This window comes from Cyprinus carpio, chromosome B1 (genome assembly GCF_018340385.1).
Source record: "Cyprinus carpio isolate SPL01 chromosome B1, ASM1834038v1, whole genome shotgun sequence".
NCBI lineage: Eukaryota > Metazoa > Chordata > Actinopteri > Cypriniformes > Cyprinidae > Cyprinus > Cyprinus carpio.
In genome coordinates, this window is record NC_056597.1 from 18,947,235 (window position 1) to 18,960,993 (window position 13,759).

General features: G+C 34.8%; 1 protein-coding gene across 1 annotated transcript; it reads left to right on the top strand.

The window, feature by feature from the left end:
• Nucleotides 1-352: 352 nt before the first annotated feature.
• LOC109049426 (lysosomal alpha-glucosidase-like) lies at nucleotides 353-12,256 on the top strand. Its single transcript, XM_042716914.1, has 19 exons — nucleotides 353-733; nucleotides 2,689-3,315; nucleotides 4,124-4,269; nucleotides 4,400-4,565; nucleotides 5,451-5,547; nucleotides 6,458-6,577; nucleotides 6,672-6,790; nucleotides 7,324-7,455; nucleotides 8,014-8,124; nucleotides 8,827-8,940; nucleotides 9,037-9,121; nucleotides 9,205-9,322; nucleotides 9,863-9,996; nucleotides 10,096-10,247; nucleotides 10,524-10,672; nucleotides 10,943-11,084; nucleotides 11,181-11,279; nucleotides 11,670-11,834; nucleotides 12,149-12,256. Exons 2-19 carry the CDS (start codon nucleotides 2,695-2,697, stop codon nucleotides 12,242-12,244), a joined length of 2,766 nt encoding a protein of 921 aa, XP_042572848.1. The 5' UTR covers nucleotides 353-733; nucleotides 2,689-2,694; the 3' UTR covers nucleotides 12,245-12,256.
• The last annotated feature ends 1,503 nt before the right edge of the window (nucleotides 12,257-13,759 follow it).

The window sequence follows — 13,759 nt, forward strand, 5'->3', positions numbered from 1 at the left end:
TAGTTACATTTGATGTGGAAACACTTTTACTCCACATATTAGACTGAGCTGCCATCTGCTGGACTGATTTTACGGAGGCCTACACATGAGAAAAAAAAGCATAAGTTTTCAACTTTAAAGATGCTAATAATTTACTTGATTATAACTAATTTCTGAAATGTAACATTCTCTCTCAGTTTCTGATCAGGTTTTAATTGCCTCTGAAATGTTTTTGAAATGAATGCTTTAGCTAATAAGCCCACTTGACTCCAGGCCAGTAGATGGCAGTAATGTAGTTACATAGGTGCGAGCGTTACACAGTAGAATAATATAATGAACGAATCGTTTTTTTAGAACTGTCTCTTTTCGATGGTTCTTTTGAACCGATTCGCAAAGTGATGAGATCTGTGAGAGTACAATCGAGTAGGAGATGAACAGTTTGGAAAAAGGCAGACACAACATTTGACATGAAAATCGTTTAAAACACACGGAAAATTCGAGGGACATGGGGAGTTGTTTTTTTTAGTGATGACTTTTAAGTGAATCATTTTTGAGCTCGTTCGCTGTAACGATCCGTCTAAAGGAGCTGAGTTGCAAAACGAATCAGATTCAGACACACACAACACCAACTTCACAACACATGAGACACCGCTGATATTTACCAAAACACACACCAGAGGATATTCACTGCTGAGATGTAGTGTGTGAAACACTGCAACCGTTGAAACTCCTGCATATACCAACCGCGTAAAAAGTAAGTGATTTTAAATGTGCAGTTTTTCTCTTGTATTTGCTGTTTGTTTTATGTTTTAAGTGTAATGTTACAATGTCACATATACGAGGTTCTCTGTTATTGTAACGATGTGGCTGCAAAATATAAACCTCAAAATGTCGCTAATCACATGCCTCTTAAGGTCAAAAGATATGCACATACTGTATATTTTGAAAATGTATTGATATACCATAGTATTTTCATGTCACATGATAAAAAAAAGCAGTATTCTACGCATTGCACTGTGCTGTATTGTTGTATGTTGTATTCCAGCTACTCTCTGCATCTGGTATCTCTCACTTAAGGTCACAGGTTTACCCATGATCAGTCTGTATGAAGGTTTGTGTCTGTTTTAGTTAATTTTAAAGCAGTGAAGGGGGTTAAAGTGTTTTCTTCTTGTAAGAGTACAGATTCCATTCTAATGCTGAGCTGCTCCATGCAATTACAGAACAATTGGCTTTGTTTCAAAATTTGTGAGCTCCTTACATAGAAATCTATTATGGACAGCTGTGCATTTGCAAATGTAAGGAGAACTGAATAAACCATGGCCAATTTGCCTCAAATGTTCTTGATTAAAACATGTTTTATGAATTCTAAACATAACTTTGTTTTATATGCTTGCTTTTTCATTTTGGAAAAAGATAAAAAAAAAAAATCATGAGTCTTTCAGCAGAAGAGGTAAAGTATGAAAATTGGTCTCATTTCTTCACCACTAGGATGCTTACTCCAGTAGCCGCTTCCCTTCCTAGTTCTTCCCCATATCTGCAGTTTTATGTATTTTAGTTTTCTCATCTGTGTGACATTTGTCATGTGATGTTGGCAAATACACAGCGTGCTTATATCCGTGTCTTACAGAGGCTGAAACTGCTGAAACACTTGCTGACGACTGGAATGTTTTTATCTCTAAAGTAAACAGTTTCTGTAACTGACTTTTATTCCAGTTTAATTAAGACGACCTCAAGATACCTAAAAACAACTTTCAAAGAACTAAAGGCTTACGTTTCGGTCAGTTAACAACAAAGCATATATCTCCACAAAATATTTAAAATAAAAAAAAAAATATAAAAAACCATCAAAAAAACTTTAGTATTCAATAATATTAAAAAAAATGTTTTTAAAAAGAATCTTTTATGCTCACGAAGTTAAAGTTGCATGTAAAAAACAGTAAAAACAGTACTGTTGTTTTCTGTTTGAATATCTTTTAAAATCTAATTTATTTCTGTGATTTATAATTTATTCATAAGAACAGCATTACATTGAAATAGAAATCTTTTGAAATATACAAAATGTCTTTACTATCACTTTTGATCAATTTAATTGCAAATTAGAAGTATTTATTTTAAAATAAAAAAACATACTGATCTTAAATTTATATATAATCAGCTGTTATTAGATATCTAATGTTTAAATCTGTAAATCTTTAGGAAACACTAATAATTCAACTACACTGTTAAATGAAATCTTGCATGTAGCAAATGGCGAAAGGAATATCATTATTTTTCATATTGTTATTATATAATTATAATGCCCCATTTCACTTGACGCATTTCAAATTGTTGATTTAAATTTTTAGTTTTATTTTAAATTAGTTTAGACATAGCATAGAATTTAATATTGATGAATATTAGCTTATTGATATTGGCCAGAATATTAATGTCAGTACATCCCTAATAGAAAACGTCTTCAGAGCACCATAACATTTTTAATAGCTCCACAGAAGAAAGTTTTTGATTCATTTTTGCAGGCACGTCTTATACCGTATAATAAAATGCATTGCCAGAATAACTCAACCAATAGAGTGCTTCTTTGGGAAGTATGAATTAGTCTGATTGCACAAGCAGTGTGGGATGAGTTATGCAACAAATTTAATTCTCACATTTAGAGGATATTGTGTTAATTATCTTCTCTTGTCTTTCTATCTTCTTTATACTCTGAAGTTTGAAATGGTGTCGTACAAGAGGCTCACCCCTGAGGAGGTTAATTTCGCAGGAGCTGCTTTATTGGATCCTGATGAGACGACAGACACGGATCTAAAGGAAGTAAATCCAGAACTGCCCCTGCTGCCCCAGAGCCGTCGCTGCTCCATCACCGTTGCCCTGCTGACCCTTGGGGGACTTATTGTGGTTCTCTTTGGCATCTGGCTGCTTGGAACTATATTTTGGTTACATACGCCACCCTCCACAAAACCCCATAGACCCCCTCCACCTGCTGTGGCTAAAAGCCCAAACGGGACGTGGCTGCAGCCGGAGTCCTGCTCGCAGATTCCAGAAGCTTGGAGGTTTGACTGTTATCCAGAGAGAGGTGTGGTGGTCACGGAGGAGATGTGCCACGCTCGAAACTGCTGCTTCATACAGAGCTCACAGACTAAGACATCGGGACGGAATGGAGTGCCGTGGTGTTTCTACACACCTGACTATCCATCCTACGAGTTGGTGTCCATTACTGACACAGAGATGGGGAAGGTGGGAAAACTGCTCCGGAACAAAAAGACGTATTATCCTAAAGACATAGATGCACTGCAGGTGGAGGTGCTGTATGAGGAAGACAACAGACTGCGTGTGAAGGTGAGAGCACTTCTGGTCTTCATCTTACTGCCTGCTCATGTTTGTGATCTCTCTTTATGAAGCAGACTGTTCTCAAAAAAATATATTTAGTCATTTAATGTTGATGTTGAAGTCCTAAATACTTATTTTTCTGTTTTAAAAAATTGGGTACATTTCAGAGGTGGAATTATCTGTTAGTTATTAGCTGGACTTTTTTTGAGAAATACATTTGTTATATGCTGATTTCTTGCTTTGGACACATTTTCATGTTATCATCAAACTTGAAAACAGTTGTGCTGCTCAATATTTTCTGCAAAAACAGTTATTTATCCGTAATAGAAATCTTTTGTAGCATTATACATGTCTTTACTGTCACTTTTGATTAATTTAATGCCTCTTTACAAAATAAAAGCATCAATTTACTTAAACTAAAAACCTACTGACCCCAAACTTTTGAATGGTGGTGTATACTATTATATACATTACTGTATACATTATCAGGGATTATTCTACATTTAACTCTCCATTAAAATTAATCTTATCAGTTATGCTGTTAAATGGCAGATCTCTAAAGGAAATTCTATTTTTTATAACATACAAATAACTCTTGCAATTAAAAATAATAACTAAACTTACATGAATTAAATAAACTAACTTTAAAAAAATATTTGTTTTAATTTTAACATAGTGTACAGTTTGATTGTTGATTATTGATGTTGTCCAGATTATTATTATCAATATTGATTCATCCTGAATAGAAAACATTTTCAGAGTGTTTGTAACCTACCGTATTTTTTGTTGTTTCATAATATTCCTGTGTCAAATACAGATAACAGACCCGGCTGAAAAGAGGTATGAGGTGCCTATAGATGTTCCTGTGGTTCAGAAAAAAGCATCAAATCCCTCTTACACCGTAGACTTCATCAAAGAACCTTTCGGGCTGATTGTCAAGAGAACACAGACAGGAACTGTACTGTAAGTACTTTTTACTGTCAACTAATATAGACCTACTTAAAAAAAAAAAGAAAACAATTGTACCATTAGAAGTGATGAGGAGGAAGGAGGTCTGTAGTATTGTCTGTCTCATCCGTTCACATCCCGTCAGGTTGAATACATCTATAGCTCCTCTCTTCTACGCGGATCAGTTCCTGCAGATGTCTACATCATTACCTTCACGTTTCATATATGGACTGGGTGAACATCGCTCCAACTTTCTGCATGACGTCCAGTGGAACACTCTCACCATGTGGGCTCGAGATGTCCCACCAATGGTAACTTAACATTCGTCTTCTGATGTAAGAATCTGTCATTTCTGTTTCAAATCTAATAACAAGGCTTAAAGGAATAGATCACCCAAAAATGAAAATTTCCTGAAGATGTACTCACCCTCAGACCATCCAAGTTGTTTGTTCCTTCATCAGAACGGATTTGAGGAAATTTAGCATTGCAGTGAATGGGTGCCGTCAGAATGAGAGTCCAAACAGCTGATAAAAACATTACAATAAACCAAAACACATCAACACAAGCCACACAACCAAAATCAACATAATATAAAAGAAAAAATTCAATTAAAAAACAAAAAAAAAAACAAATAGACCATTTTAATATCAAACCATCGCTCCTGGCCAAAATATGAGTCCTTAATCCATAATAGCTCCTCCTCCAGGGAAAAAGTCCACCCCCTGTTGTCCTCTCGCATCAAAAACCTGCAGCATATTTGTTTAGAAGTGTTTTTGTGTGTAAAAGGTGCTTGATCTGTGCATATTTCTCTCCTGATTCAGGCGAGACAACTTTTTCACTGGAGAAAGCAATATTATAGATAGAGGACTTGTATTTTAGCCAGAAGCAAAGATTTGAAATAATAATAAAAAAAGCCTTGATGATAAATTAGTTTCATACAAACACACAGCTTTTCCCTTTAAAAGACATTACATTTTGGAGTGGAGTCTTATGGATTACTAGTGAATTTTTGTGATGTTTTTAGCATCTGTTTGGACTGACGGCACCCATTTACTGCAAAGGATCCATTGGTGAACATATTACATTGTACATTATAACATAACCCCTTTAACAGCACTACAAAACATCAATCCAGATTAATAAATATTCCAGACTGCAATAACTGCTCTGCTTTTCTTGATTGACGGTTCTTTCAGGAGCTGACCAACCTCTATGGCGTCCATCCCTTTTATCTTTCTATGGAATCTGATGGAATGGCTTATGGGTTTTTCATGCTCAACAGCAATGCAATGGGTGGGCTCAACACACACATGCATGCTTGATTTTAAACTGACGTTGAGTTCAGTGTTTAAGCAGTTATCAACATCTACATTTCAAATTCACAAAAACACAATGCAAACCACATACAACTTTACAAGCCATGAATCAAATACTATAGACCTGCTTCCACTGAGCTAGATTGCTCATCCTCAGAGTGCATAACATCCTCATGTTGTTTTGGCACTGATCCTTGTTTGATTGGCATGTTCATGATTAGCCTTGTTTTTGATCATGATAACACACCCAGTTATAAGATTAATGTTATGTGTTGTCAGGTATAATTATGCCTATTTGATAAGTTCATGCATGAGAAAAAAGTAGAGAAGACAATCATATCAGCTTCTTACACAATAATTTGAACTACCATTTGTTCATTTGTTAACCATTATAACACCCAGTTTATCTTAATAATAAGATCTTTGTTATCCTAATGTGCTTTCATATGCTTCTGAAATGTTCTTGCCATTTTCCTGTGAATCTTTGTTGTTGCGTATACAGCCATTGGTTCTGCAGATTAAAGTCAGCATGAAGCGCAAATTGCCAAAATCTTTTATTCTTTATTGTGACGTATGTCTGAGTGAAATGGCTTCTAGAACTGATAGAATAGAAAAATGCAGAATAGGATGTTGTAAATTTTGTTTAATTCAATGTGGCCATTCCTGGTAAACAATTATGAAATTTTACTAGCAATTTTTGAGTGAAAATTGTTTCTGCCAACATTTTTTTTCAATGTACCATATTTGTAAATCATTTATATGGTACTTCAAGGCATTACAGCAGTGCATGTCCAAGGTGTTAAAATGCTAATTCTGGTAGTAAATGATGGTAATACCTTATGCTGTCTGAACATTGTAATAACGTGTGTAAATAATCTCTGCTGTAGATGTGGCTCTGCAGCCTGCTCCTGCCATCACCTGGCGTATGATTGGTGGGATCCTCGACTTTTACATTTTCCTAGGCCCAGATCCCAGCTCTGTGATTGCACAGTACTTGGATGTTGTAGGTCAGCAAGCATCATAAGCAGTATTTGAAGCATTTTCACATGAAGAATCAGAAGTTCAAGAACTAATCAATGAATCTTCTCTTTTTCACATTAGGGAAGCCTGCAATGCCCATCTTCTGGGCTCTGGGTTATCATCTTTGCCGATGGGGCTACAAGTCAAGCGACAAAACCTGGAATGTTGTAAAAGAAATGCGGAATAATGGGATACCTCAGGTACTGTAGTCGGATCATTTTCATTTATCATTTGATTCGGTGTAAGTAATTATGGCTTGGTTTGTGTTTATCCGCAAGTGTTTTCTGATTGGTAGGAATTTCAGATCTGCTCCACAAGATTACACTGTTGATAGACATCAAGAAAAATGATCAAAAACATATAACTTACAGTCTCCATCAGTGTTGTTATTGTTAACAAAAACTATTTTCGTTTTGTTTTTGGTCATTTAAATAAAGGTTAAATAAAATATAAATATTTTATTTAAAAAAATTGTTATAAAATTGTAATAAAATTAAAATATATGCATTTAGCAAATGTTTTTATCCAAAGGGACTAACTAAACAAGAGAAACAAAAGCAATAATTAATAAAACTATAGCTGAAATAAAATTAAAGTAAAAAATAAATACAATTATTGCTATATAGAAATGAATAAATACATTTAATTTAATAAATTCATTATGCATTTAGCATAGGAAATAAAAATGTGAGAAATTATGTTTGCACTAATTCCAAATTTTTCTGTCTTTCAGGATGTTCAGTGGAATGACATTGACTACATGGATCATGCCTTAGACTTCACTTATGACACTGTGAATTTTTCCGGCCTACCTGAGCTCGTGAAAGACCTTCATAGACATGATCAACACTACGTCATGATCCTGGTACACAGACACTTCGACTGACACAAAAACATGGCCATTTGTGAATTTAATGAACTACACCTGGTTACTCTACCAGCTAGAACACCTACATGTTCTTGAAGGGGAACTGACTTCATACATCCAATAAAAAATTCCCTTCACGCCAGTTGGTTGAATGTCATTGCACAAATGTTTCTTTTGTTTGAAGATGTCACTTGATTTGATACGCAGTGACATTCATTCAGGTTCAGTGTGGCTTAAATCATTTTTGGAGACTGTCTTTGCAGAAAGCAGATAAACTAAAAATCTCAATGAGAGGAACGTCTGTGTTCTGTGGGTTTAAATATGCTTCTCCTGCAAAAACATCCATATGACACACTTCCTCATTTGGCTCTCGTCTCTTTTGTGGAGCAGTAGAATCACACTGACAGTCATGAGGCTGGTTTGGCAGCTGAATGTTTCGCATGACTACAGTTCAGTCCCTCACTAAAGCGTTTGGATGTCACTGTGGATTTAGCTGAAGTGTGCTTGATGTAAACTGCTGCTTGTGCGTTTGTCTCTTTTGCACGTCCTCATCAGGATCCTGGTATCAGTAACTCTCAGCTGCCTGGCTCCTACTGGCCATTTGATGAGGGGATGAAGAGGGGCATCTTCATCAATGATTCGAATGGAGACGTCCTTATCGGGAAGGTACACTGAAGACATACACAAGTTGGTTAAAAATTGTGCGGTTTTTTTTTTTTTTTTTTGAAAGAAGTCGCTTATGCTTACCAAGGCTGCATTTATTTGATCCAAAATACAGTAAAAATAGTAATGTAAAATTTTACAAATTAAAATAATTTGTATTTGAATATATTTTAAATTGTAACTTCTTATGTGGTGCAAAGCTGAGTTTTCAGCAACATTAGTCACACGATTTTTAAGAAATCATTCTAATATGCTGACTTGCTATTTCTTATTATCATTGAAAATAGATGGTGATATTTTATTATTGATACAACAAAGTAATTTTTTTTTACTTTGATGAATAGTTTAAAATTTATTTAAAATACATTTTTTTGTAATTTCTTTGAGCAATTGAATGTCTCCTTGTGAAATAAAAGTACTAATTTGTAAAATTTCTATAAATTGTACGGATCAAATCATAACAGGTAAACAGTTTCATTTGTAACCAATAATAAACATCAGTAATGCTTCATCGACACCAATAGATGTCAGTATGAAGTCCAAGACTGGGTGAAAATTAAACAGAAATTTTGTTTAGAATTAAATAATATTTAGTGCTTGGCCAGTCAAAAAAATAAATAAAAAACAAAATAAATTTAAATGTTGTAATTATGAACATTATAATATATTTGTTATATGTGACTGAGGTTTTGTTTTGTTTCCTAGGTCTGGCCAGGACTCACAGCTTTTCCAGATTTCTCCAATCCAGACACACATGAATGGTGGTACCAGAATCTGAAGCGTTTCCATGAAAAAGTGCCGTTTGATGGCGTGTGGATTGTATGTTGTGCATTTGTATTATTGACTATTTGATGGTTCATTATTTGCATTTACCCAAACACTGATCATGTTCAGTTCTTTATATCTCTCCTTCAAGACATGAATGAGCCATCTAATTTCTTTGATGGATCACTGAATGGTTGCCCAGACAATGAACTGGAAAATCCTCCCTACACACCAGGTATTGGTGTATTATGTGCAGATCTACATTATGCATGCTGCCATTTTTTTTCCAACAATAAGGCATTGTATTGTCTGCTGTAGGTATTCTGGGTGGTACATTAAAGGCCAAGACTGTGTGTGCATCTGCAAGACAGAAAATCTCCACTCACTACAACATACACAGTCTGTATGGACTCATGGAAGCTAAGGCTACTGAAAGGTATGCACAATAAAACAAAAAAATACATAAATGTATATAAATACACTACTGTTAAAAGGTTAGGGTCATGTCAGTATTTCTTTTTTAATACTTTGAAATTCATATTTTTATTCCAATTGGATGCATTAAATTGATCAAAGAATCATTAAATATATTCATCCGTTTCTAAAAAAAAAAATAAATAAATTCATCCGTTGATAATAATAAGAAATGTTTATGAACAAAAAAAAAGAATGAAAGGATCATGTGACATAACTGTTTTCACCAGCTTGACAAGAATAAATAAGTTTTATAATAAAATAGTTTTTTAAATTGAACAATATTATTTGTACATCAAAATGCATATGCTAGAATGATCTAAAGGATTTTTAAATAAAGAAAGACAAGACAAGCAAATTTTTCAAGCAAACCATTTGACCAAAAAAAAGGTATATCACATATAAAATTACAAACATCAAAAAAAAAAGTTTATTAGGTTTTAAATGATAAATATGTGTTTGGACACTTTGTGGCTGGATCATGTCTGTCTGTCTCTTTCAGTGCTTTGAGAAAGATCACAGATAAGCGTCCCTTCGTCATTTCCCGTTCTACGTTTCCCAGTCAGGGCAAGTATTCGGGCCACTGGCTCGGAGACAACAGGAGCCAATGGAAAGACCTGGCCACATCCATACCAGGTATAAACACACACACTGTGCTCTGCTGAGGCCAGAGTTAGTCCCATAGAGTTTTGTATTTACTACAGCTACTCTCACCATTTTCTTTCTTTTTCCCAGGTATGCTAACATTTAACATACTGGGCATTCCTCTTATTGGGGCTGACATCTGTGGCTTTGGGGGCAGCACTACAGAAGAACTGTGTGTCCGATGGACCCAGCTTGGAGCTTTCTACCCCTTTTCAAGAAATCACAACTCCATAGATGAACAGGTGAACTTTCTTCCATCTGTCTAAACAGTTATGACAGATTACTTTAGCTTTACACTACAGCAAAATCTGCAGCTGGTCAGTGAAATCATGTAGCTCATATTGCTAAAATATCTTTAAAGAGTTTTTATCTTATTGTTCTTCTGCAGTCTGTTATTGTATTGGATTAGTATCCCATCTGTCACTTGTTTTGGCAGTACAATGTTGTTTTTATAATGTGTTTTTTTTGGCTTTCCAAAGAAACTTCTCTGGATTAACAGTTTTGTCATTTCACAACAGGATCAGGAACCAACAGCATTCAGCCCAGCAGCTCGTACAGCAATGAAAGAAGCCATTCTCCTGCGTTATTCCCTGTTCCCACATCTCTACACACTCTTCCATCATGCACACATCAGTGGACGCACAGTCGCCACACCACTGCTCTTTCAGTAAGATAAACACAAAAACTTGATTGTATGTGCATTAATTCTTAAAGGAATCCTTTACTCCGAACCTTGAATTAATTGGGCTATATTAGCAACAGATTTTTTATGAGAATTATCCTATCTATATATATATATATATATATATATATATATATATATATATATATATATATATATATATATATATATATATATATCTCCAGGCACATACTATCTATAATTTCAGGGAGAAATACACTTTAACTTAATTACGGTTTGTGCTGTGCTTTTTAGGTTCCCGAACGATGAGAAGACGTACGGGATAGATAAACAGTTCCTATGGGGAAAGAGTTTGCTGGTCACACCGGTTTTGGAGGAAGGCCGGGATTATGTCGTAGGATATTTCCCCGAAGGTCTCTGGTACGATTTCCACACTGTAAGTCACAAATCTCTCGATACCCTCTTAGTAATTCATATTTCTCTTACTGTGGAGTTTCGTACAATATTCATCCTGTATGTTTGTCACATGCAGGGTGACTCGTTGGTAAGCAGTGGAGAAGAGATCAGTCTTCAGGCTCCAAAAGACAAAATCAACCTGCATCTCAGAGAGGGTTCAGTCATACCTACACAGGTGACAGAGAAGCACATTATATACTCAGACATTATGTAACGGGCAATTTATGTATAATAGTAAATGTCTTTTTATGCTCAAAAATGAGATAAATGCATAAATTCTCAAAGTAATTACACATGGGTCATTTCTATAATTTAATGCGTGTGTGTGAGAATATATATATATATATATATATATATATATATATATATATATATATATATATATATATATATAATATAAAAAATATATATATATATATATATATGTGTGTGTGTGTGTGTATTCGTAGCCACAGTTATATATATTAACATGTTCTTCAGAAAGTCTCAATTTAGTGATTAATTAAAAGATAGATAGATCATATCTGTCTGTGTCCGTGTTAATTTGAATTTGTTTGTGTTTCAGAGACCTAACACCACCCTGTGGGTGAGCAGCAGTCAGCCCCTTCATCTGATTGTGAGTCTGAGTGAGGACGGCCTGGCCAAGGGTGATTTGTTTTGGGATGATGGAGAGACCCTTGACACATATGAGAAAGATCAATATGCTTACATCTATTTCACAGTACAACAGGTACAGAAAATGCACAATTCACCTTTACTACAGTAAACAAGCTTGCTTTAGTTTTTAATAAGCATTAATTAATTTCTCATAGAATGGGCACATTATAAAATGTCATTTCACATTACCTCTATTAACATTTTGTTCATTAATTATTCAGATTATACCCATTTTTATCCAGGATTATTTTATAAAACACGTCACTTGCTTGTTTCTAAATGTAAATGATCGTGCTGTCAACTGCTTTGCATAATTTGCTTTAGTTGTTTTCCTGCCTAATATCAGGGATGATAAATAGAACTATCTTTTTTATTAATGATCTTCAGAACACAATGACATCAGAGGTGCTGCATAATCATGAGGAGGCTACTTACATCACAGTGGAAACCGTTTCGTTTTATGGAGTGAAGACAGAGAAATAAAAAGAAACAGCGTCAAAATACCATAAAAATCACACAAAACAAAACAATAATGTTTTAGGGAGCTGCTGGTTATAAAACTGTAAATATTTTTTCTGCTGAATAATAATTGAAATGTTCCCAGTAAAGATAAAAAAAGTTAATTAGCAATCCTAAGTCACTCAAGCTGTATTGGAAATAAATAATTGTGAGTCTTTGTCTATGGTTTATGGTTTACTATTAGGGCTGTGCAAAAAATCGTACGATTTCATGCACATACTTCATAAAGACGCTCCTGTGATTAGTATATATATCTCCAGCATGTGCGTTAAGATCAGGGTGCAGGTTTTCACAAACAAATCCTGCCCAGGGCTTCTCAAAACTAGTCCAAAACTAGCCCAGTCGCGTTTATCAACTGATAACGCATTTGTTTTTGGCAGGGTTGCCCTGGTAATATTGCATTTTAGGGGCTAAATATCACGTTATTGGTATTGGGGTCGCTTCAACCCGCGGACATGAAAATAAGACTTGGCAACACTGGTTCAGGTGGAGCGGCATTACAATACACAGAGCCGTAGTCCACCGACAAGTACACAAAATCGCTTTTCAAAACGCAAAGAATTGGGATTTTAAAATCGATTTTGTGTAGATTGTCAGTGAATTACGCTCTGTGTGGTTTGCCAACCAGTGTTGCCAAGTCTACGGTATGTCTGCGGGTTTGAAGCGACCCCTACCAATAATGTGATATTTTTAAAATGTGAATATTACCAGGGCAACCCTGCCAAAAAACTTGCCCCGGGATGCAATTCTTATCGGGGAACCTCCTGGAAACGCGATTGGGCTAGTTTTGGAAAAGCAACTGGGCAGGATTTGTTGTGAAAACCTGGCAACCCTGATCTTAAACGTGCTGGAGATATACTACTAATCACAGGAGCGTTTTACTGCAAGCAGTATTATAAATAAATAATTGTGAGTCATTCTCTATCTATTATTTATTACTTATTTTTAATTAATTAAAAAAAAAAAATATTATTAGATGTATGTTGCCATTTCTGTAATGCATTTAAAAAATATCTAAATACATAAAATATATAGGTTGAGAAAGGTCCAAAACTGTTAGCAGTTGATATCAATAATTTATTTTTTATTTAACATATAGCTAAAAAAACAGCAATGCGAGTAAAAAAAGATTTTAATTTATGCAAAATAAGACTTAAATGTATTTATTGTCTTATGTCTGTCTAGGTGCTGACAGTAAGAGACTTGGGTCTGAACCTCAGTCATAACTTCACGATCAGTTGGATGTAAAAATGAAAGTCATCAGTGATATTTCAAAATTGCAAGTTGCTGCAGAAATCATGACCGTATTATCTCAAATGAATTTATCTCATTATTTGGACAGTGGTGGTTCTGGTTTCAACATGAAATCAAATATAAACCAGAAAGGATATGACAGATTATTGATTGTATGTTGTTGAATGTGTGTATCATTGACCCAGCGGCGGTCAGTTGTACTCCAAAACCGAAGGGAAGAACTGT